We start from the raw sequence: 26,668 nt of genomic DNA on the forward strand, positions 1-26,668 counted from the left end.
TGAATCAACATTGATATACTAGGATATGCTGTAAGTGTAGGAAGAAACTGATATTTCAGGCTTTCTTTAGGGTCATCTACTCAAATTAATTGTGCTTACTATTAGATGACATAATTTAAGTAAGTCATAGGAAAAAATAATGCTGGAAAAGGAACACTATTCTCTGAATCTGGCAGTCCCTCTTCATGCTCCCTTCATGTCTGCTGAGAATGAACACAAAATGCCTTAATATTTTCACAGTTAGCTACTAAAATAGGATTAAGAAAGCATTTGAAGTAAAATCAACAAAATTCTTTTAGAAAGTGAAAAGCAACAAACAGTAAACAGGATTGCTAAACAGTTAAATAAATTTAATTAGTAACATGACAGACCATTCAATCGTTTTGAAAAGCAGAAGGCAGATGATGAAATTGCACTTACTTCTGAAGCAGCTCAGACGCAGCCTATCATTCCTATGCCTTTCTCATAAGCGTTTACAAAACAGTTTCTTACCTCCCCTCACAAAAAGGCTCAGCACAACCATTTATACATTCTAGTTGGTTTGTAACATTTGGTCATAACTGATAAACAAGATCACACAATTTTTTCCTATCGTTTTTGCTGATCTGAATCATATTGCTTTAGACCAGAATCGGACAGTTCTAACACAGGATTTACAAATCCACAATACTCGGAGTTGCCATTATCATCCATTTCAGCACTAACAAAGTCATTCTCCCACTCCAGCCCATTGGAATCGTCAGAGGCTGACGTAGGATTACTGCCAGTCTTCTTGCAGCTATACTTAAGTGCTGCCCGGAGAATGTCTTCCTCTGTTTTGGAACGTTCTCTCATTGGAAGCATTCGATTCATTCCTATTATATGGGCAGAGTTATTAGAAATCTCAGTGAGGATTTAAAAACTTTATTAAAAGACTGAGACTATCAGGCTTGACCTGTGAATTAACTTAAAAAATCCAATCCTGGACTTCCCTGGTGGTCCAGTAAAGTCCAATCTTCCTTGGTTAAGACTCTTCTTAACCAAGACTCTGCCTGCCAATGCAAGGGACACAGGTTCAATCCGTGGTCCAGGAAGATCCCACGTGGCACGGGGCAGCTAAGCCCGTGAGCCCCAGCCACTGAAGCCTGCATGCCAAGAGCCCATGGCCTGCAGCAAGAGAAGCCTCTACGAGAAGCCGGTGCACTGCCACGAAGAGGAGCTGCATCTTGAATAAAGACCCAGTGCAGCCAAAAATAAATGTAAAAATATCTTTCAAAATTTAAGTTCTCAAAAACAACAATCCTATGGAAGACTTCTTAAGGGAAATGTTAAAGTCTAATCCTACAGTGAACATTAGCACTCAGCAAAGGATGGTTTTGATGCAATACTGATAAGATGAAACTTCTGAAAATCTGTAAGTAAAGCAGAATGGGTGGAGGATTTCAACTGCTATTAGTCTTATATGGCCAAATTAGTGTGTGGACCAAACTTCTTTCCTACCTAGATGACAATTTCATTTCCCAGAGTTGTAATAACTCTAATGATAATGGTAACAATATACACATTTCTAGTACTTACTAGGTTCCAGTTAACACTGCTTGCAAATGACATATATGAACTGATTTGGCCCTCAACCACTCTACGAAGATACATGCATACAGCACGATCACTATTCCCCATTCTGAAGCTGAGGAAAGTAGGGCACAAAGAGGAAAGTGATTTACCTGAGGTCACACAGCTACAGGGGTGGTGGGGCAAGAATGTGATTCCATTCCCTTGGGCTTCAAGGTCTGTGCTCTTTTGCTATTCTGACTCTAGCATAACAAAACAGACATTTCTAGGGGAAACTGTTCTAGATCTAATTCTGAACAGAAAGAGACTGGTCAGTAAAGTGAAAGTAGCAAAAATCGTGGAAGAAAAAAAACATCATTCTGGCAGAATGAAGAGAGGGAGGACAGAAAAGAGACTTGAATTTGAGTGTGTAGGATCAACACTAGTAACAGAATTAAAATCAAGGAAAAGAGATTATAAGAGAGTAATCCCTAGACACATTCAATAGTTTTGTTTTCTGAGCTTAAAGAATCCAATCCTACAATAATAATAAATAAAAAAATATTTAATCTATCACTGTTATGACTCCCCTCAAATCACAGACTCAACCTAGCAAACTAAATCATCTTTGTAGACATGATAAAAATGGGAGCTGGAAATTAATATAATTTTGAGGATTTGTATTTAATTGAATAATACTATGTCTAATGGAAGCTGAATTGTACATCATAATGTTTCTAGTGAGTTCTGTCCTCTATGAAGTCTAGTTTAATAATTCTATTATAATGGCTTGAATAATAACCTTGAAAGTCATGTTATCTAAAAATTTAATTAATATACAGTGAGGATGACAAAAGCAGCAATTAAAAGACCTGAAAAGTCTTCAGATCAAATTGAACAAGATGTTAAAATAAAAATAAATTTAAAATTTTCTAATTGGGATCTAAATAAGAAAAATATAGGGCTGGAGAAATGGTGTTTAGTTGAGAATTAATGCAATCTTTGCTAAAGTCTTTCAGTTTCTCTACTGATAAAACTAATGGCTTGTCTAAAGGATATCTAAGGTCTATTCCATCTCAAAATTCTAAGAAATATTTAATGTTTATTATTTTTCTTAAAGTCCTGTATTTTGCAACTGGTTCTTCCGTTTTGGATTACCTATTTCTTAAAATTGGAGAAGGAAATGGCAACCCACTCCAGTATTCTTGCCTGGAGAATCCCATGGACAGAGGACCCTGGACTGCTATAGTCCATGGGGTCGCAGAGTCGGACATGACTGAGTGACAAACACATTTCTTAAAATAAAAATAAAGGCTTGGGCCTTATTCAGTGTAAAAGCTTTAAACAAAATCCACATTTTAGCTACAATTTTGAGTACCTGCTATGTGTCACACTACATGCTGGAAGTTTTACATAAATTTCATTTAATCCTCACAATCATGTTTTCATTTGTTCAAATACTTACTGATTGCCTATTATGTGCCAAGCTTTTTTAGACCCTCAGTATATAACAGTGAATAATCATTCTTTAAAGCAGCTTTATAATTCCCTTTTTATGATGAACTGCAGCTTAGAGAGATTAAGAAATCTATCTTAAGTACTACAGCTAGAAAGACATACCAGTAAAATTCTAATTCACGTCTGTGTTATGGCTTTTGTACTACCAAAAAACCTAACAAACTGCTTATTTATTTCAGTTCAGTCACTCCGTCATGTCCAACTCTTTGCAACCCCATGGATTGCAGCACACATTATGAAGCAAAAGTTAATTAAGTTGCTCACAAGGGGGCAGTGATTCCTACTGAGTTAAGCGGCTGCATTACAAAAATCTTAAAATGAAAAATAACATTTTCTTTCTAAATCTCAAGAAACATTAAGAATTAAGCAACTCTCTAAACAGTTCACCAACAAATGATAATCACTAATATAGTAAGAGTCTAAGAAATTTTAAAGACCTTGCATTCATTTCAGTTTAAGTAAAGTAAAAGACAAAGTAGATTTCTATAAGTTAACACAAATTAAATAAAAATTTTCAGGTAAAATTTAAACATAAAATACCTTCTTCATCTTCCCATTCTAGATCTAAAGATGTGCTGTCATCATTTCCACTAGTTGATTTAGTTTTGGTCATTAAATCACAACTGCTTTCTGTATTTGGTGTCAAAACTGTGGCATCTGATGAGAGTCCTAGAATATACACCAAATCCAATTAGATATGGTGACACAATACTCCTTTACTAGAACCATTTATTTTGCAATAATGATCTCTCTTCAAATACTACTACTCCATTTAACATAAGAAACAATTATTGAAATGATTAAATTGGTAAGCTTCTGTTAGAAATAGTATAAATGGTTTTCCCCCCCTTTCTTTTTACTCTTTGTCATCTAGCACAGTAAATACACAAATTTAAATGAATTACAAATTTTTCAAATATGATGAACTCAATGGAAAAAGGAGGGCCAGACTCCCTATACATAACTATAGAAATAGCCTGAGATTTTTCTTTACTCCAACTCCTTTTATTTATTTTAAAATTTATTTTATTGAAGTATAGTTGATTTATAAGGTCATGTTAATTTCTGCTGTAAAGCAAGGTGATTTAGTTATACATATATTCATATTCTTTTCTACTATGTGTTTATTATAAGATATAGAATATAGTTCACTGTGCATAGAGGAGGGCCTTGCTGTTTCCACATTCAATGTATAACAGTTTGAATCTGCTAGTCCTAAACGCCCACCCCATCTCTCCTCCACCCCTCCTCCCCCTTGGCAACCACAAATCTGTTCTCTATAGCTCTGAGCTTGTTTCTATTTCTCCAACTCCTTTAAAAAAGTAAAAATAAAACTGTATATTTAAGAGCTAGTTATTTGGGCAACACAAATTGAAGGGCAGGAAGTTCGAGAAAAACAGTCAGGATCTTCCATTATCTGTTTAATGTGGCATAAAGTAAACTTAAAATGTACCCACATATTTTAAAAGACTTACTACTACTTCGAAAAACTTCATACTGTGACTTTATATTTCTCAAACAAGATTCAAAGTCATCTTCTGGTCCTGGACTGTAATAAAAGTGAATTTTTTTTTACATATTCATAGTCAATACAACATAATGCAGGCTAAAGTTAAATGATGCCATTTTGATTAAAAAAGGTATATTCCACACAAATTCATAATTACTTACAATCAGAATACCCTAGTCAAAACAGGTCTTACTTTTCTTAATACTAGCAATAAACTGAAAATAATATTGGTAAGATTTTGGTTAGTCTTGAAGTCAAATCCAAAACTTAGCCATAAGTCTAACTTTATAATTTACATTACTGAAGCATGAACGAGGTTCTTTGGATGAGCAGGAAACACTCCTGGAAACGTGACACTGAAATTACATCTTCTAAAAAATGATCACACATAAACTTTATTTTAAGAAAAGAGCTAAGGAAAACACAAACAAGCAAGGCATGAATAATCTATCCAAAGCTATTTCAATGTGTTATTGCATCATATTCTATACGAAAGATGTAATCACTCTTAGGAATGCAGTAAAGTTAATTTAAAATAAATAATGATGATTTTCCAACATAAAGAAACAATGTTCTCAGTATCTTACAAGACAGTATCTTCGAGAAACAACTGTTCTTTTTATGGAGCACACACACATGAACATGTATACAAACATCCAGAGGTGAAATGTGTTCTGTTTAGAAATAATATTTCCTACCACAAAGGGAAGTAGTATGTTTCATTATTTACCTTTGATATTCTCCATTGTTGGAAGCATGGCATCGCTGCACAACTCTCTGCCTTTCTTGCTTTGGAAACATAATGCGACACAAGATCACTCTACTGTAAAATTCTATTTTCTAAAACTATTCATGAAATGCCAAAATTTTAAAACTTAAAAAGTTACTCTATTGAAGTCTTTTTCCTTAAATTCATCACTGTTCACTTCTATATCATCTTATTTAAGGGTGGAATTTCTCTTAATTTTTCAGTGTATAATCCTTACATGGTCAGAATATTCATAGGGTTATTAAAAATAACTTTAAAGATATATATTGGTAGCTTCCTTATTACACCTAAGAACTTCTAGTAACTGGAAAGATGAGGAGCAAGAAAGTAACAGTTAAAACAGTATATGAAGTTCTATTCTGGGTGAGATAAGTAGAAATAAAATAAAAGAACTAAAAAGATCTGGCTAAGTTTACTCAGAAATAATAAAAACAAAGGATTTAGAAAACCTGTCAAGAGTTGTGGCTCTGACAGTTATTAGTTGTATGCCCCTGGCATGTCCTATATTTTCTGTTTCTTCATCTGTAAATTACAGATGGCTATAATACTGCCCTAGCAAATTCATAGGGCTTTTGTGAAAATCAAATGAATTCGCATAATGTGTATCCTCTGTGTCAGTGGACGCTGTACAGACTGCATGTGTTCCCATATCTATTTATTCAAGAAGAAAAGAACTCAAGAACTCTAATAGATTCTGCACATGGAATCCTCTTTAGTCTTTAAAAGGCAAGCAGCAGAGAATTATAGTAGAAAGAGATGGTTAAATTAGAATCAGAAAAATATTTATTTTCTTAGTAAAAGATAATTAATTTAAAAACTTTTCCATTATTTAGAACTTACTAAACAAAATAAAACTCCCTCATATAATCTGATTAATCTGTTAAAACACCAGAAACAGGAGAAAGAGAGATAAAGAGCACATGTCACATGGAAATCACACGGAAACATGATACAAGATTTTTTAGTCTCTCTAAGCTACAATAATTATTATGCGACATAACCCTTGTACTGTACTTCAGCTCACACCGCAGCAGAGTTCATGCGGGCAAAAGGTGGTGGAAGACACGAAGCAGAAAACTGGCTAAGCAATGCCTGAACACTGGCTCTGCCATTTATTAGCTGTAGGATCTTAAGTTATTTAGTATCTCTGTCCCTTGGTTTCATCACCTGTGAAATGGGGATTAAAAACACTATCTTTCTCCCAGGATTGTTGTGAGGATTAAATAAGGTAAGACATGTAAACTAATCAAAACAGCTCCTGCCAGGGCTCCATGAATGTCTGATATTAAGCTTGTCTGGCATTATGAGAATGCCATATTTGAATACCACATGGTAAATTATGATAAAACTGTTGTTTTCTCTGATAATATGTCAAAGATTTCCCAAGACCAAAATTGTCAATCTCAAAAAGACAAAAGCACAAAGATGAAAAATATAGTATTCCTATGTGGCGAAATCACTTAGCTTATCAGGAAATTGTTGGGGGTGAAAAAAAAAAAACCTTCACAAAAATAAACTTAAAAATGCTGCAGAAATTGTATTTAAAGGTCAGTTTCGCAGTGTTTCATCAAAAAATATATTTATTTTTCCAAAAGAATACTGAATTTTGGAGAAGTAAATTTCATCTTTGGGATAAACAAGAATTGGTGTTGTTCAGTCATTAAGTGGTGTCCAACCCTTTTGCAACCCCATGGACTGCAGCCCGCCAGGTTCCTCTATCCATAGGATTTCCCAGGCAAGAATACTGGAGTGGGTTGTCATTTCCTTCTCCAGGGGATCTTCCCGACCCAGGGATTGAACATGTATCTCCTGTATTGGCAGGCGGATTCTTTACCATGGAGACACCTGGGAAGCCCTAACAAGAATTAGCTTCTCCTAATTTAAAGCCAAACAATGCTCAATGTCAAGTATAAAATTTGATGCCGCTTCTAGCTGTTAAAGACCCACTGATTTGCCTTTAAAATTCCTAAGAGTATAGGAATAAATACATTCATTGTTAAACAAGAAGCCCTTGATTCTAGGGGGAAAAATGTCCCAACTAAGACCTGTCAGAGAAGATCAGGAGAAAAGCAGCCCTAGTGTATGCTGGGGTCTCGTTCCCTCACCTCCAAGAGCTTTCGCTGCTTTGCTGCCCTGGCTGCGTCACGCTGGGCAGCGTATAAAGCTTCTTCTTCTAGTCTTAACTTCTCTTCTCGTAAGGCTAACTGTGCATGAACAAAACATAAGGATTAACAAAAATCAGAACCTGTCTGACTGCTCTAGAAATAAAATGCTTCTATTTATAAAATAAAAAGAAATTATTAAAAAAAGAATTGAGCTCTACAAAGCATAATAGAATTGAAATTTTTGTGGTTTATTTCAATTTCTCTTTTTACAAAGTATTTCAAATCGTATGAAACATATTACTGAATTCTTAAAAGTTGAGTTATAAAGTAGAGCATCTAGTTTGCATAAATAAAAGACTATTTCTTTCTTTAGAATATGCAGTGATCTTCATTCTCAACAATCATTCCAATGCCTATCACCCTACTTAGTTTATTGTTTGGGCCCTTGTTAGTTCAAGGTCTTCAAAACTAAGGTCAATCATATCATTTTCTACCAAAGTGAAGTAAGCTTTCACAAAGTTCATGTCACATTGATACATATGTCCTGAATTTTATTACTATCATTAAAAAATTAATTCCAAATTTAAGTTCCTGCCATTCATAGTAGCATACAAACTGGTTTAGTGATAATCTGTTGCAAGTCAAATCAAATTTAAAAATCAAATTCCAACACAATATTTTTCTTTAGCCTAATATTAGCATCTATTGTGTAGCTTAAGTTAATGCTGTTGAAATCATTAATTGGAAATAATTTAGCATTAAATAGGTACCAAACAGACTATTTTTAAATGTATAATGGAATATGACTAATTCCATTTAGTTTAATGAATAGCAAAAATATAATTACAGGCCATTTCTGTAAATATACTAAAATAAACAGAACATTTATGACTGTTAGAAGTACTTAGTTCACTTACTAAGAGTAATTAAATCCAAGAAAAACAGAAAGATTTAAAAAAATGAACCACTTATTGTGAAACACAATCATTTTTTAGTCTTAAACACAAAGGTTCACGTAGTTTACAACAGTGCCTAATTGTGACTTCAGAAGATCATTTTCAGAAGGATGTATTCTCTTCACTTACTGGCAGCATATGATTGCTAATAAATTAAACCAAACTAAGCCAAATTATTATAGGCTTGAATAATTTTTTAACTTTTAAATAACTTTTATCTGCATATATCTAAATTTAGGTCCAATGACTATTCATATGCAATATATCATTTAATAACACCTTTCTCCTATAAACAGAGACATGATAAAATATACTTCAGCAACATAAGACTAATCACCTCTTTTTGGATTTTCATATCCAGATCTTTCTGCTTTTCAACAATAGAATCATAATGCTTCTCTCTCAGGTCAACAATTTCTTCCTCAGTAAGAGGCCTACACAGAAAAATGAGGGAGAGAAAGAAAATGAAAAAAAAAACAAACAAACAGTGCTGGTAAGTTCAAGTTTAAATAAAACACTCAAAAATCAGTGAAATTCTGAAATTTTACTGTTAACAATGTACTAAAGCAATTCGATGCTGATTTCAACTCAAGACTAAAAAAAAAATCATACATTCTAATACTTTTCTTAATGTACTTATTTGGTACATAAGTTGAAGATGACATACTATCAAGAGTATTTTTTAGCACTACAATCAACTTTAAAGAAATGTGGACTCCATGTACCTTTACTTTGGTTCTGGTTCTTTTTGACTATATCCCAAGATGTGCATCATAAAATATAAACCTCAGTACACTATACTCTTGACATCAGCCCTCACGTCATTCTGGAATTCTTAACTCTCTTACCCACTGCCCTCCTATTTATCCTGCTCAATCCCCCTGGCCACCTCAGGTCCTTGATTCTTCCCTTTTCTCTCTTGTTCATCTATCCTGATCATCTTCTGGCTTCACTTCACTTACAACCAATATGGATCCCATGGCAAATCTGAAGTACTTTCTTACCCACACATTCACCTTCTTGCATAACCTTCTTTATGCCTTATTCACCCAGATTACTCACTGTCTGACTTTGGATCATTTCCAAGATTAGCTCTTCCTACTGATAGCTGCTAGAAAAAATCAAACATACACTTGGGCCTCTACCCCTAGCAATAACCCTTTACTTATATGTGGCCAACTTCCTCTCATATATAATGCTAATTACTTCAAAATCTTCACATACACACTCCTTAAGTTCCTCATGCAGACTCTTTTCTCTTAGAAGTCAATTTCACCCCACTATGAGACATGAGGAAACATGTCTCCAACCATCAAATCCCTCCATTTCTTGCCAGTCCTCTCACCTAGGTCTACCCTCCCTTCTCTCCTGTCTTTCCTCTACAGAAGTGGCATTCCTTAATTTGTTCGGGGTCACCCACCCTGCTTATACTTGATTCACTCGTCACTGGTGCTACTCCTGTCCCACCGCACTCCAGAGAATTCTGGAACACTGACCATCAACTGGCACCTCTCTTAAGTCTGCTCTTCTTATCTGTTTTCACCTCTCTTCCTTGTGAAGACGGGGAAGAAAGGAAAGAAGAAAGAAGGAAAAACGTTCAATTGATCTATACCTGTCTCTAACTACTGCTCCTTCTCTTTCCCATTTCAGCCAAAATGTCTGAAATTAAGTCTGACTGACAGCACAGCAGGCAGATGCTATGTGTCAGGTTCGCTTTTATGTGCTTTACATATACTAATTTTAACTCTTGCAACAACCCTGTAAGGTAGATAGATAAGGGAAATGAGACAAAGACAGATTATGTCCAAGTAAGTCATATAGTTCATGGCAAAGCTAGAATTTGAACCCAAGCAGTCTAGCTGCTTGCTCTTAACTACTGTGTCTCTCTTACCTCTGCGTTCTCACTTCCCGTTCTCCTATCAAACAAGGGCAGTCTGTCTGCCTTCATTACCAGGTAATCAATGGCTTCTGTGTTGCCAAATATAATAGAGAGTTTCAAGTCCTTATGCTATCACTTCAGTTTCCTGTGGCAGTGCTGGCCATTCCCTCCACTCCATCTGTTAGTCTGTCTCCACCTCCTTCCTTGGCTTTCTGTGCTCTCCTGATTGCTTTTGCCCACTGCTTCTTGATTGTCTTCTGAATCCTCTTCTAGTGTCCGTCTACTCAATCCCCAAACCACTAAACCAATGCTCTCTCCATGATCCAACCACCCCACCTCCTCATCTTCTCCAACCTTAGGTCTTGATAATTATCATGGTTTTAACCAGCAATGTATATAGTAATGTCTCCTACATGTGTTTCTCTAGCCCTAACTTCTGCTGGGCTTTTTTTTTTTAGTATTTTGAGGTATTATTTATACAAAGTGAAAAGCATGATTAGTGAAACAAGTTTCAGAATGTCATTAAGGAAGGAAAAGGGGTATAAAGTTTAAAAAATTCAAGGAAATGTACTTATCGATATTAATATAGTTTTTTAAACTAAAATATACATAAAAACTTAGGTTCAATAAGAAAGCACTTAGGCACATTAAAATCTTCAATGTTCAAAACAATCTTTTGAAATGTTATTATTTATCTCAATCTTACAGAAAGAAATAACCAAGGTCCTGAGATGTAAACTGTTCAGTGCATCAAAGCAAGCAGATGACACAGTCTGGAGTTTTAGAAGCTTATTAGTTTATATGGAAGTCGTTTGTTTAAAAAAAAAAACAAAACGCCTTACCTATGACTGCTTCCTGGGCTTTCTCCCTGTACAAGAATTAATTAAACAATTACACAAATTTTACTAGCTGAATTCTATTTAAGGCAAGCCAATAAAATTTTTATTTAGTCAAAATATTTTCTGCTTATCTATCTTTAACAGATTTCATTACTAAAAGTGTTTTAAACAAAAAGCTTTAACATTTTACTATTTCTCAAAGGCAGAATTTACTTTAATATCAATCTTAATTAAAAAGCAACCAATTGTTGAGCATTTCCTAATTTTTTAATAACTTACTATATACCAAATGAACTTCTGGGTTCAAGATGGTACTAGACAAACATACTTGCTATGCTCTGATCACTTACAGCTGATCATTATTCGCAGATTCCAAAACTGCAAATTCACCAATGAGCTAAAATTTATTTGTAACATCAAAACCAATACTCCCTGCACTCTTGTGGTCATTCATGAGCAAGAACAGAGCAGCAAACTCTAAGCTGCCTGACATGCACATTCCCAGTGAAAGCAGAAGGTGATGCTCTGCCGTCCTGTCTCAGCAGTCTTGTCCTCTTTGCAGCCTATGCAGTGCCACTTTTTTGCGCCTTTTTTTTGTTGCTGATTTTGCTGTTTAAAATGACCCCCATGTGTAGTGCTAAAGTGCTATCTATTGTTCCTAATCACACGAGAAGTTATGATATAGTTTATGGAGAAAATATATGTGTTAGATAAGCTACATTCAGGCAAAATTTATTAAGTGCTGTGCATAGTGAGTTCAAAGTTAATGAATCAATAGTATACATTAAAATAAGATGTCAAACAGAAGCACCAAACAAGGTTATACATTGTTAGCTGATAAAAGGTGATCAGAAGCTTGCAGGAAGCTAATGCTGTATTTTCCCTAGGAGTAGTGTTCTGGTATTCACTAACAGAGCATTCACTGCAACTTTACAGAACATAATTACCACGAATTTAGGCATTTCTTACATATTTGAGCTATTCACATCCCACAATTAAAATATATGACTAAGTAACTGCAGAAAGAAAATTCCAAATGGTCCACATCAACTTAGGAAAAAGCACGACAAAGCAGGACATGACACTCAATTAAACCAAACACTACGACCTGAGAGAGGAACAGACTGGTCAGCAAACACTCAAACCAACAAAACGCACCTTAGGAAAACACAAGGAATCACATTAAAAAAAAGTAGTAAAATCTGAGGATGAATTGTACTGAAAGTTAAGAGAACTCTTACATTTAGTACTTGTCAGAAAGTTTAAAAATACCATGTTAAGTGTTTGTTTAAAAAATACACAAAATTAAAGTTATTTCTGAAAAGGGAAAGAAACTAGATTCTATGAAACATTAAAACTATTTGGGAGAAATTTTACAGGGAAAACAAAAGGTTAAAAGATAGTTTCTCAAATATGTTCTACCAGACGATAATAAATATGTATTACTATTTTAAAAATGGATTTATACCCAAATTAATTTGGGAAATGCTAAATTGGACAGGTTGAAATAATTTTTAACAGTTCTTGAACAATTTCTTTAATAGTTCCTCTCAGAATCTTTAATATGCTAATTTACACTGAGACTTGTATCCTGTACACACTATGGGAAATGCTGGGCTAAAGAATAATTTAAATTTGGTGTAATATATTTTCCTCTTTCCTCAGAAAACAAAAATGATAAAGAAAGACAAAACCTGCAATGCTCTTCTATATGCATTCACTTTAGAGATGTGAGAAGTAGGCTCAAGGAAGGTTTTGTAATTTGCACAAACTGATATAATTAGTAAAGATGGAAATTAACACACAAAACTCTAACTATATCAATGCCTAAGAAACATATACCATATTGCACTAATTTTAAAATGTATTTTTTTCTTCATTTTAACATTTCTGTGCTTGGGATGCATCTTAAAATTGATTTTTAGATGAGGTGAAATGTAAAAATAAACAAAAAGAAAACTGATAAAAAGATAATGGCTAAAGTCAGAAAGTGATTGTAAAACAAACATATAAATTCTACCCTCAGAAATTTGTGAAAACTATGGGTCAAAGAAGGTTTACTCTGGATCATTGAAGAATTTAACCTACTTAGTGGCAAAATGTTAGAAATACCTTTTTTAGAAGTTCCTCAAGTTCTACAGAATACTGTAAAAACCTGTTTTAAATATATGTATATATAAACACATATGTAAGTTATAGATGAAACTATATATATTATATACATATGTGGTATTTTACAGAGGCTGTATAAACATATATAGTGTTACATATGTTTCATCATAGAAAACTCTGAGTAATCTGCTAATATAAATTAGTAAGAGAAGGAAATAAGGGACTAAAAATAAAAATAAAAACTAAAAGAAAAGATAACATAATGAAAATGTTAAAAAATAATTGTCAGAACTAGTGAGATGCTCTATGAGAACAAATTAGATTTTGTACTACTGTGAAAATACTTACTTCATCACTTTCTACTAGATTCTCAAACTGAAACAACAAGAAAGAAAGTGTTAGATGAATATTTGTCTAAGGTCTCACAAAATATTTTAAGTAGTAAAATGTGAGGATGAATTGTATTGAAGGTTAAGCGAACTCTTGTATTTAGTTAGGATACAATATTAAATATTACATTTAACATTAAATATTAATCATTAATGTAACCAATAACTATGTAATGGTATAATTATTATTAATGACTACATCAATAACAGTATAATATTAATGTAATACTAAATATTACATTAAACATTAAATATTACAAATATTAAATATTTGTCCTGTCTCACAAAAAACTTTAAGTCACTTTTTCATTTCAAAAATAATATACCTTTATTTTAGCTAGCCGGATTAGCTCAGTTAGGAGAGCATTAGACTGAAAAATAATATACCTTTATTTTATAAGATAAAATATATGTATCTCTTTATACACCATTTCATTTGATTTATTAAACAAGACAGCCAAGACAAGAATAAATCATTTATGACTTTTATTAAAAGGAAAATGGAAAATCACAGCAATTTTCTACATAAATCAGAAACTTATAAACCAAAACTTTCATCTGAATTAGGCAAATTGACTATTTCATGGATCTTTTAAGTCCACACTGCTAGGATTTCCTAATTCACCTGAGTTCAGAAAGAATTAATACTATAAGTCCCTCAAGAAATAGAACTAAAAGATATTCAAGAATTTCTCTTATGTTTTTATTTATTCATCTATTCATTCATATAACGATTCACTGAAAATCAAGATGGTAGTTGCTATTTCTAAATACAGTGTTTTTCTAGAGATACAAATGTAAAAATTTGATCATAATGTGATGAATGCTATCATGTCAAATGACCAAATAAAAAGTCATCATGTTAAATTATATTATGAAAATATTTATACTTTAAATAGAAATAATATGATACATGACTACTTGAAAGAAAGGAAATGTATTTTACTGTTAATATTGTTTTGTTGTTTAAAGATCAGGAAAACAATGAATTCACAATGTTTTGAACTTATATTTTGTGCTGGTTTGTAATTTATTAAAAAAAAACATCTAATTCCTGATTCACATGCTTCTTTATTATAAAAGGCAGTTTTGGATTGGCTGTAAGTTCTGCCACATATAAGTATTGTAATGTAACCCAATTTCTTCACCTGTCTAAGCCTCTGATTCTCACCCATAAAGCAAGGTTACAGTCACCTGTTCAACAGAATTGTAGCAAGAATGTGCAATGACATTTATAAACTGTATGGTAAAGGCTGGTCCATAGCAAGGACTGAGCAAATGGCAGATTCTGTCATTATGTTTTACATAACAAAGGATAATCAACTCAGTGATTCTTTTTGTAGAGTTGCTTCAAATCAACTTGCTGCTTTGATTCTGTCACACCTCTACTAGGGCAGGCCAATGGTGTCTCTAACCTCACAGCCTACTAAGACACTGTAACTGATAGAAGAGTACCCTCTTCTTCAGTTGTGAAGGGCAGAAAAGACAAAAACAAAACACAAAAACACTATCTCTTAAGCAATTCTATTAGAAGAACAGGACCTTAATCTTCTGCAAACTTGTTTTCCTCATTCACACTTCCTCCACCACTCCAATTCTTCCCTTCTTCACTAGCATGGATAATATTGAAATATAAATAGTCCATGCTAAATTTAGGTCCACATCCTTCCCCCTTAATAAAAAAATAAAATGTCCCTCTTGCCCTTCTCAAGGTACATTTATCCAATCAGATTTACAACACTACTTACCTCTATAGTTAAGTGCTCACCTCTTGAGCATGTTCTAAAATACTTGGATCTGGGAAGAAAAACAGAATAACAACTTAAAAAATCACAAATAATGCTAAAACTAAGTTACTGTGGTTTATAATATAATAAAAAATATTTCCTCAAAAGCAACTTTAAATTCTCCAATATACAGCATCTTATATTTACAAAAAGGAAACATCAAACTTACAAAAGAATACAGATAGTCCAGATTCTTAAACGCAGTTTAAGTGTTTAGTCAACTCATAATTTTCTGTTGGTCCTAACAGTTATGAAACTTGTCATTGTAAGTTAATTTAATATATATTTATTACATAGAATAGAATACAATTAAATTTAAAATTTTATCTCATTATCAAGAAAAATATCTTGTTAAAATACTGGTGTGTTAAATAATCTATAAGAGCATGTTCCCAATTTTGTTATAGAAAATGTATAAACATATATGATCCCACAAAACAACAAAAATCTAAAAAGATATATGTGGTTTTGCTAAGAGTGATTATCTCTAGACGGTGGGATCACATGCACGCATGCCAATTCGCTTCAGTCGTGTCTCTCTGTCACCCTATGGACTGCAGCCCGCCAGGCTCCTCTGTCCATGGGATTCTCCAGGCAAGAACACTGGAGTGGGTTGCCATGCCCTCCTCCAGGGGATCTTCCTAACCCAGGGATCGAACCAGTGTCTCTTACGTCTCTTGCACTGGCAGGAGGGTTCTTTACCACCAGTGCCATCTGGAAAGCCCCAGTGGGATCATATATGTTTATACAAAACCAGGCCTGCAAAAATAAGAGGAAGAAAATGAAGAACAATATACTTCATATATATATCAACCAAATAATCCATTAAATTAATTTTTCCAACTGGGGCCAAATATTGACTTTAATTTTAATTTCTCCTCACAATGTATACATATGTCAAATCACCATGATGCATACTTTATATGTCTTACAATTATGTCAATTATATCTGAATAAAGCTGAAAATTTAAAAATTCTAATCATTTTTTCCTGCTCCTACTAGTGAAACTCACATGCAGTCCAAGTGTCTCTTATGTAATACCTGCTCCAAAGATACGACCACATTCCATTAACTGTACGTCTTCTAACTATTACAGTATACAACTTGGTGCAGGTCAGAGTCCCTCAAACTCCTTTACTACTGCAAGTGCCTGGAAATTTTAAAACCTTCACTTATAAGTGAATCCTGTTACAAGTGAATCACTTATAAAGTGGATCCTGTTATTGTTGCCTAAACTGATGGCAGAGAACACCCGCCATCCTCCCATGGGGATCCAAAACTCACACTATGGGTTCCTAATGTGTCAGGGTTCTTTAACAGAAAGCATCCCTTTGGGAGATGGAAAAATCTAGGAGTTAGGACAGGTCAGAATACTCTGTATTATGTGTATATGTGTGCAGGGGTGGCAGACAGGTTTAGTAAAAAAGAATGGTGTATTACCATGACTAACTGTTTATTATCATAAAGAATAAAAAATAATTTTTCCTGTACAATCTTTATTTGCTAACAGATGCAAAGCAGTTTTATTGCCCATTAAGAGATAATTAGTAAAACCCAAAACATTTGGTATTATCATAATAGTATTATTACCATAATAATAATCATATTACCGTAATAATTCATGAAACATGTAGTGTAAACAAAATCCTAACATTCCAGGTATCTAGTGCCCCCATTCTGTCTTCCCCATTTCTCAAATAAAAACAGAAATGAGTTGAGTTTTCCAGTAGCACTGTCTTCTGGTATTAGGATTTATGCTTAATGTGCTACATGCTCTCCCTCAGCAATCATCACACTCTTCCTTTAATGAAGAATTTGTCTCTGACTATATGGGGAATGAAAACACCATTATTTCCTTTAAGTTAAGAGAAAAGGTGGGTCCTCATAAGAACTTCAGGAACCATGTGAATCATAGAGAAATGATTGGGGATAAAGGCACAGAGAAAGAGGGGATGTATGAATAATTATGCAATTAAAATTTGAGCCTAGGCAAGAAATGACAGCTTGGACTAGGGTGGTGTCATTGAGAGAAATGAAAAGATTAAAGAAATATTTAGAAGATAAAAATCATCTAGTGAGGGAGATGGACTGGAAAATGCAAGATGATGAGAAGTGTCATAATCTCAATGGGGATGTAACAGAAAAGAAGCAAGCGTCAGGAATGGAGGTGCAAGAGAAAAAATAAATGTGGTAAATCCAAGACCCAAAACTTAAATGCCAGAGGGGGAAAAGGAAAAAGGACAAAGTGGTGTAAAAAGCTGCAAAAGCCCTCTGGAATCACAGTATCACATAAAATAAAGCTGAGCTGTGAAATAACTGCTTCAAGTCACATCACATGTGCATCATGAATTTAGTCATAAGCCCTGGAGGGAAGGGGAAGATGACAAATAAAATGGGGAACAATCCACCACTGTATTCAAGAGCATGTATATTCAGGTGCACTAATTATGAGCTGCTGAAACAGGTTCCAACACCAATAATTTAAAACAAAAGTCTATTTTGCCTCTTTTTAAACACAGTCTAGAACTCTCCAAAGCAATCCTTGCACATTTCTGTACACACAATCCTCATGCCCCTGAGAGCTGTCTCTAAGTAATGTTAAGTTTCTGTACAACCATTCTACGGTTGCTAAAGATGTGAAAGTTGACTCAAGTGTGTAAAGGATATTAAAGAGGTAGAAAAGATAGGCTATCCTACTCCACAAATGATCATGGTAAGTAAAAGAACTTGTAAGAGTCTGAAAGTAAAGGGGTACCAAAGTGGTGATTCTTATATATATATCTATTTATCAGTGTTATCAAGGCAGATATCAAGACAATCATTTATTTGTGACAAAATCAGTCTCATCAAGAACAGAATGGAAATACAGTTTTTTTATGCTTCTACATGTTATTTTGCAAAGCAGGCAAATACTCATATCAAAGTGACTTAAGTAAAAGATAACTTAAAAATTCTCATAAATCCTACATTCTTATAGCTTCTTTTCTTCATATTCTACTGTATAATATCTGTTAAAATAATAGTCTTTCCTTATATCTTCTGTTTGACATTATAAATAATTAATGAAGAATCATGGTAAATTTGTTCCATAGTCTATTAAAAACTAAAAGCTCCCCAGGACTCTTCTTTTCTGGACAGAGGATTGGAAAGGTTAGAGAGAGAAGCCCTGGCAAAAGCTATTATATTGACAATGATGGACAAATCATTTTTCAAGTAGTATCAAATACTTCAGTGAAGGTTTAACCATTCAAATCTCAAGAAATAATCCACCAACAGATTTTCCAGGTAAGAACTGTGTCAACATTGGTGGTAATAATAAAGTAATAATATTTACTGTTAAATAAGTCCCTCCCTAATGAAGGCAAATTTAGGAAGAATGGATGTTCAGAAAACTTATTATGTTCCTTGGAAGAGAAGAGGCAAATCTTCCTGCTAAACATGTTGAAGACAGAAAACATGGATTAAAAAAAAGTCACTGTCCTTTAAGAGAAGCCTGACTTAGCAGAAACCAATAACCAGAAGGGACCTTAGAGGTCTTTTCTTTCTTTCTCATTCATCTTCTGCAGTCTATGAGCAGCATCTGAAATTGTTGACCACCTTCTTCTTTTAAAATCTGTTGCCACTTAATGTGTCCATGATTTTGAACCTTCTAATTCTTCTTACTTCTCTGGACGAATGACAGACATAGCTATGTATTTATATTTAAAATATAAAAATGAGTAAAAATTGACCCATGATTCAGGAGGTTTACAGTCTAATGGGACAGACACATAGGTGAATTAACAACCACCATGCTCTGAAAGGGCTATGTTCTCAAGAAGAGATTCAAAAATCAGCTGAAGAAGAAGGAATCAGCCAGGCCCCCAGTAGTGGAAAGAAACGTTTGGGGAGCAGCAGTAGCTACCAAAGGCGAAGGGAAATGAAAAGATCAAGACTGTATACATTAATTCTGTCAACAAGTATTTACTAAACATCTACATACTAAGCATATAACCTGGAGTTGGGTAGTCAATGGTAAGCAAAGAAAGTATGAATGTATTCCTTTACACCGAGAGCAGAAAAAGAACATTAATCAAATAAGCACACTCTTGCAGGTATAATTATAGCCTGAGGAAGGGCTGACAAGATAAGGAAGATGGCTCCATTATGGTGAGAACTTATCCTCGGACTGGGAAGAGTTCTGTGAGAAATAATCCTTGAAATGGCAACAAAAAGATGAGTAAGTAGGATTTATCCAAGTAAATAAGGAAGAAATCGATTCAAGGAAGAGTGTGACAAAATGAGGCAAAAACAAACAAAAAAGGCAAGGAATAGATCATGTGAGGTCTTGAAAGCTACATTACAGATTTCAGTCTTTATCCTGAAGTATGGTAAACCGTTGAAGAAAATGGTAGGAGACATTCAGAAGGTGTAACCTACAAAACGTGACAACTTGGACTTGGAGAATGAGTGAAAGGGAGGACTTTAACATGTTTCTCAGATTCATGGCTTTGGTAATTGTATATCGTTTTGCCATTCACAAAGTATGGCACAAAGTAGTGAAAACACTTGGGGTTTTAAAAAAATGAAAAAAAAAAAGGAGTAAAGAACTGTGAGAAGGAAAGAAAGGTGAGCTCAACTTTACAAATTGAATTTGAAGTTTGTTTGATACCCAAGGGGAAATACTCAGTAGGCAATTAAGATACTCAGGGCTCAGACTGAGATGACCGAGCTCATTAGTATGCAGGTAGTAGGTAAAACCATGTGTTTTCCTGCCATCAGCCAGGAAAAGTATATTATGGAAGGCAAATATATTAAGGAAGAACAGAGGGAGATTCAGAACAAAGCCCTGGGGAGTCCTCAAGGTACCACACAGAATGTCCAAGAAATTCATACTCATTTCAGGCTACTACCGTTTTCCTTCCTAACTTCTGAAATTCCAAGAGAAACATCTTATACTTATATATTTCTCAAAGCTGACAAATATGCAGAAAACCAAACTGAATCTCTCAATAATGACTAATGATTACTATATTTTAGTAATACATATTATGGTAAAATATTTTAAAATTCTCATTGGTACTCTATATGGTCTCTAAAAAGAAAGTCAACACAAAACTGGTGGGATGTATGTTTCACTGTGTAATGTTTTTTCAAAGTTTTGGGATAGCTTCAGAAATAAAAAAGAAGAATACGTACTGTTTCACAGATCTTACAAGTTCACAAGTAATATTCATTTGACAAACATGAGATACTAAAAATGAAGAAAGATAAAACATAGTCCCTGACCTAGAAGAGCTCTCAGCTCATACCACTGCATTTACCAGGAAGCAGCAGACAACAGTCCACAGGCCAAATATGGCCCAATGCCTGTTTCTGTTAATAAAGTTTTAATGGAACACAGTCACCTTCATTTATTTACATATTGTCTATGGCTGCTTTTGTGTTAAAATGGCAATGGTGAATGGCTGCAACAGAGATGTTATGGCCTGCAAAGCCTGAAATGTGTATTAGCTGGTCCTTTACAGAAAAAGTTTGCAATCCCTAATACACAGTAGACTTAAGCCTGTAGGAAATATTATTTCCTCAGGGAGATAATATTGTTTCAGGGGGTTAGAGAAGGTTTCACAGGGAAGGTAATATTGAAGGATAAGTAAAAGCTCACCAAGAACAGGAAAAGAAGAAAAATATCACATATAGAAAGGCACAAGAGAGAACACTGCACGTTAGGAAAACAGAAGCAGGTAGAGCCCATTTGGTGTACAGGGCACTTGGGATAAGCAAGTCAAAGGATGGCAGAGGATCCTCTCACTGATTTCCCCTGCCTATGCCCTGTTCACGTGAACAAGGAGTAAAATCTGCCGTTTTAATGCTATTCTCTAAGGGAACTATAAACGGAAAATGTAATTAGGCTGGTAAAGTAGATTAAGGTGTCTGAACTTCATACTACTCTGAATTGGAAGGTTATCATTTATCAAAAAAAAGTTAAAATACTAAGGCTTATGAATGACTTAAAGTTTTCTGAGATTAGAATAGAGTCAATGTTTTCCTTTCAATGTTATTTTGATTTATATTCCAACAAGATTTTCTCAATGAGAGAACAAAAAGTGAGATCACACTCTTTACCCAAATGCAGACCTGCATATAATCCTGAGTATTCATATGGACATTATGTTGTATGTTTGAATGCCATGCAACTCATTATCTGTCACAGAAGGAAAAAAAGTCTGAGCAACTTAGCTGTAGGAAATAGTTTGCAGATGGAAATCATTAAGCCAGGGAAAGCCAAGTATGGGTTTTAGAAAGTTTAATTCCACCGACAAGAAAGGAAGATGGCCCAAAGCACAGAGATAAACAGGGAGAGGAGTCTAGAAGTCACTAAGCAGATGCTTTGAAAGACAAAGTTTAAGGAAGAAGCACAGAGGGAGGACACAGGTTCAGTGTATATTAAGCAGAGACTGACTAGCAACTTAGAGTGGTGCGCGCAGGCTCAAGCAAGTCCAATCCTTTGCAACCCATGCACTGCAGCCCACCAGGCTCCTCTGCCCATGGAATTTTCCAGGCAAGAATACTGGAGTGGGTTGCCATTTCCTACTCCAGGGGATCTTCCCGACCAGGGATCGAACCTGCATCTCCTGCACTGCAAGTGGATTCTTTACCCCTTTCCCCCTGGAAGACCATGAAGTTCACAGCACAGAGACTGAATGGGAGCTGTTAAGGGAGCCCCTAATCCCTGATCAAGGGACACATGAAGCAGCAGAAGAAATCTAGGGGGGAAGAAAATGTATGATTTCAGACACTTAATGGTACACAGCTGTTAGATTCTTTAGATAAGATGATATGAGGAGCCTTGGCACATCCAAGGTATCTGTTCAGTAGACAAGTGAAAACACAGTGCTGAGCCTCTGAAAAGAACCCTGATCTGAAGACGTGAGACCACAGGAGTGGATGAAATCAAGGGAACTAAATAAAGAAAAGACAAAGAAAAATTCCATATTTAATAGGCAGATAGAGGAAATACAGCCAGGATAGTTTCAAGAAAAGGAAGCCAGCCTATCACACAAAATAAAGAGCCCCAAGTTTTTGAAATATATGCATAAGATCTTCCAGTGACAACGTATAAGATAATGAGATATGGCAATTAAATATTTATAATGCTTATATGTTTAATAAAATTTTATAATGTTTAATATAAAGTCATATGATATTAGTGGTTAAGGATAAAGGCTCTCAATTCAGAAGGACCTGGGCTGCACTCCCAGCTCTGCTATCCTGGGCAAGTTAAACTTTCTAACCTTTAATTCTCAAACTATCATGTCTCTAACAGCACTCACCTTCCTCACAGGATTGTGGTGAGGAATAAATGAGATAATGTAAAATACTTAAGAATAGTGCCTGGAACACAGGAAGTAATCAAACGGTGGCAGTTATTATTAAAAACATTTTTACCAGGGAAAAAAAACAAAAAATCATTGTGAACTATCATCTGAAGGCAACTTTGCTGCTGGAGCCAAAAAGGCCAACACATGTTAAATATCAAGGGGATATAAAACATGACCATTTCTTTCTACAGTACATTTTAGTTGGAACCACTATGTGGCATTATATGGTAAGATAAAAATGGGAATTAAAATACAACACAACAAAATATATGGGATCTTCAGTTTGAGAAAGAAAAGAACTAACATGCTAAGTGTCTATGCACCAGATTTCTCCTATCACTCAAGAAAAAAGAAGAACTGACCAGCAGATGGAGCCCTCTAGACTATATGGGTAAGGGAAAACTCCCTATAGTGAAAAAGGATGACTCATTAGGATGTCTAAATGTTATCCCTTAAAGATATTTAACTTCCTTTGTTTTAACCTCCAAATAACTTTACTAGTAGCAAGATTTCTGTCATAACACTGATATTTATATTCTGACTAGTCGACATATTCTAGAACATAAAATGCCAGAATTCTCTAAAATTTTACAAATTAAAAAATAGAGAATTCTGGTTTTGCACTTGGATAGTGAAAAACGAGTGATCTGACTCTGAGATACTTATGGGAAATCTACAAGTCTCAAAAACCAGGCCCTGGATTATAACGTACCCTTGTGATGCCCAGCTTCAAGTGGCCTAAGAAAGCCCAGGATTCTTCATCTAAGGTCATCACATTGACAAACAGAAATCAAGTTTTTGTGATTGCTCCTCAACTTTTTTGTCCTTGGATGAACTACTAGTTAACTATCTAGACCTATACCTGAAAGAAAATCAGAACTACCAGGTGATTAAAAAAAAAGCAACTACTAAAATGAGAGATAAAGTTTAACCTTATTTGTAAACAAAAACAAGCTATATTCACCTATCTCTGCATGTTTATCAGAAGCTCCTAAAATAAAGTTAAAATGAATAAAAAACAATAAGTTAATTGAAGATTCAAGTAGTGGACTGTCCAAACCTACATGTAAGGATTAAAACAGAAGGATGGATATCATCATTATATTGTTTTAGATGACAGTGTCCACAACCCATAGACTCTCATCGCCTCAACAGAACTTGTTTGTTCAAGTCTGGCCCACAACCAAATGAGTACAGATCCCACTATTAAGATTTTATGGCACATCTACAGACAATTAGCACTGACAATGGTTCACTGATTTTTCCCTTACCTTCCCTAAGCTGCCAAGTTCACGTGCCCAGGGAGTAAAACCTGTAATTTTAATGCTATACTCTAAGGAAAACATTTTTAGTTTGTAAAATCACCATGAAAGAGCAAAAACCCCAAATCCCAAAGACACCAAATAAAGTACTCCGAAGTGAAACATAATGTTGTTTACTTCATTTGGGTATAAGATCCCATTTTTAATTATCCTACAATGCAACTACATATAAACAAATAAATAAAAACAATAACAAGGTCAAGGATTCTGTGACATCTAGTCCTAAGGCAAGACTATTTAAGCAGCCGGACTAAATGAGAGCATCCACAAATAAAAACTAGCAGTAACTTATATGACTTCCATTGAGAAGATAAAACAGTTGCCATGCTCCCCTGTAACAGTAATAGCCCTTAAGTTACGGAAATCAAAATACAAAACTAGGCCCAAAGTCTTTAAATCCTTAATTTTTCATTCAAGGGACACAGTGTAATACCCTAGGCTACTCGGAATCAGAGAGGTGACACAATGCCTGATGAACCAACGAGTAACTCATATTAGATCTACATCACCAAAAGATCCAAACGATAAATCATTTGGCTTCAATGTATGTTGAACATCTTATTACCTAACGATGTTGGTTAAATGGGACAAATTCTGAAAACTTGGCAGTCTGTTTCAGAAAGTGCAAAATTAATGTCATTTCTTACATAAAGTGGTGTGCTTCAGATTTTCAATTCTAAGTTTGAGTTCCTGAGAAATATTACACAACAACAAAGTCAATTTCAAAGGCATTTAAGTTTTTCAATATTTTATGAAAGAAACACAGAAAAATGGAATAATTATGAAATTCTATTATTCTATGTATGGTGTGAGCAGAAAACTCTATGCATATCCCAGATTTAATCAAGAGAACTTCAGAAGGGCTGCGATTCCCCTGGTGTCACAGTGTTTGTGGGTAGCAATCGGGGCATGGCATTCCTCTCGAAATTCCAAAAAATTAATATTAAAGAGTTACACACTGTCTCTCTTGTTACTAGCATCACCAATCTGAATGCCCACCGGAAACCTAGCAAATTGCAAATACCGAAGAATTAACTGCTCAATGTCTGGAACTTAATTTTCCTCCAACATCCAAATGATTTCTACTAAAAAATACAAAAACAAAAAAAAAACCCTCTCAGAGACATCAACTTTTTGGAAGCAGATTCTTCACCTGCTCCGTCAGTGCCAAAGACAGAAATTAAATACAGAGCTACTATCACCTTCGGCAATAAACCTAAGTTCAACGCAGGGTGTGCTCCGGCGGCCGTGGATCCTCCTGCTCCACCGCCCTTTCTCGGGAGGGTGCCCCGAGCTTCCCAGACACGTTGCCTCCCGTGACTCTCTCCCCGCGTGACAGCGCGCCCAGCGGGAATCTCGCTCGGAGGCGGCAGAAGCGACACCCCACCCGCTTCTCCAGCTCTTTCCCTGGAAGGCCCCTCCAGACCAGGGCCCCACTACGACCACCCACTCGACGCCTGTGCAGCCGCCAGGGTCGCTGGCCTCCCAGCCTCCTCTAAGCCAATGGGGGACTGACAGGGGTTCCCCGCCGGGGGCCGAATAGGAGGAGCCAGCGGGCGCCGGGCCCCTCCTCCCGGGGGCTTACCCTCCGCCGCCTCCTACACGCTGCAGCCGCCCTGCTTCCTTGCGGAGGAGTCCGAAGCATTGCGTCCAGCAGCAGTTCCCCATCGCATGCCGTCCAGGCGTCGCCGCTCCTCCTCCACCCGCTCAAAGCCCAAACCCAGGCCCGGCAGCCGCATCCGCGCGGCACGAGCCGAATGGGGGCTCGGGGGCCGAGGGCGGGCCGGCCGGAGCGCGGCGGCCTGAGAGGCGAGGGCGACGGAAGGAACAAAGACAGCGATTACTCTTGCGGCCGCTGAGTCGCCGCCGCGAGACGGAGGAGGGCCGGGCAGCGTCTGGACTCCCTCGCAGTCCGCATGGCCCCTCGGTCGCCTCAGCCCCCCAAGCCCAGTTCGAGTGACCGCCTCCCGCCGCCGAAGGAGGGCAGTCCCCGCCCTCCGGCGCGCCCGGGCCGGCGCCTCGCCACCGACGCCGCCACACCCCCGGCCTCTCCCGGGCCCCAATAGGCCGTTCCCTCGGCCGCCCCGCCTCCTGCGGCGACTGTCCCGACGTCACTTCCGCCAGCACTGGCGTGTGCAGTTGAGTTCTTGAGCGTGTTTTTGTTCTGTTGGACCTTGACCTGACTAGGAAATCTTTACACCTTGCAGTTACTCGCCTCTGGTCCCAAGAGTGTCCGGTGTCGTAGGAGCAAGGCTCAGTTTTCGAACTTTGTACCAAAGCCTTGTGAGCCCCAGGTCAAGAGGGATCAGGCCTGAAGAGGGCACTTCTCTGGGAGGTGTGTGCTTAGGTTTTGTGTATATTACACCCTAAGTGGCAAATAGTCAGGGAACTGATTGTGGTTGTTTTGAAGCATCAAGGATTTTTTCTCTTTGGTTTCCAGTTTGCGTTTCAATCTCCATACTGTGAGCATTGTAGGAAAGTTTATAAACAGTACCCTACTGGCTTTGCTTTGTTTAAAATCAAATCTTCAAATAATTTCGGAGATCTAGAGGAAATAAATTAGGGGCCTAAGATAATTCAGGGACACTAG

The 26,668-nt window shown here is 36.0% G+C and overlaps 1 protein-coding gene across 3 annotated transcripts; it reads right to left on the bottom strand.

The window, feature by feature from the left end:
- Positions 1 to 329: 329 nt before the first annotated feature.
- Positions 330 to 26,079, bottom strand: AP1AR (adaptor related protein complex 1 associated regulatory protein). 3 transcript variants are annotated; one of them, XM_065907324.1, is made up of 10 exons: positions 25,664 to 26,079; positions 15,356 to 15,404; positions 13,567 to 13,593; positions 11,110 to 11,135; positions 8,726 to 8,822; positions 7,433 to 7,531; positions 5,289 to 5,347; positions 4,524 to 4,597; positions 3,589 to 3,717; positions 330 to 854 (listed from the first exon to the last, which is right to left on the bottom strand). In XM_065907324.1, exons 1-10 carry the CDS (start codon positions 25,744 to 25,746, stop codon positions 589 to 591), a joined length of 909 nt encoding a protein of 302 aa, XP_065763396.1. In that variant the 5' UTR covers positions 25,747 to 26,079; the 3' UTR covers positions 330 to 588. The 3 variants fall into 3 exon arrangements, with proteins under 3 accessions (XP_065763396.1, XP_065763397.1, XP_065763398.1); XM_065907325.1 differs by lacking the exon at positions 11,110 to 11,135 and having other exon boundaries at positions 25,664 to 25,721; XM_065907326.1 differs by lacking the exons at positions 11,110 to 11,135; positions 25,664 to 26,079 and adding an exon at positions 25,281 to 25,477.
- Between the last annotated feature and the right edge of the window lie 589 nt (positions 26,080 to 26,668).

Source organism: Muntiacus reevesi, chromosome 16, assembly GCF_963930625.1.
Source record: "Muntiacus reevesi chromosome 16, mMunRee1.1, whole genome shotgun sequence".
NCBI lineage: Eukaryota > Metazoa > Chordata > Mammalia > Artiodactyla > Cervidae > Muntiacus > Muntiacus reevesi.

Excerpts from the sequence above, each read along its gene's own strand:
- AP1AR (XM_065907324.1), bottom strand. The coding sequence starts at position 25,746 with ATGGGGAACTGCTGCTGGACGCAATGCTTCGGACTCCTCCGCAAGGAA. Across the intron at positions 11,136-13,566 it reads ATCTAGTAGAAAGTGATGAA|GGAGAAAGCCCAGGAAGCAG; the intron begins GTAAGTATTTTC and ends ATTCTTGTACAG. Across the intron at positions 7,532-8,725 it reads ATATGAAAATCCAAAAAGAG|TTAGCCTTACGAGAAGAGAA; the intron begins GTGATTAGTCTT and ends GTTCATGCACAG.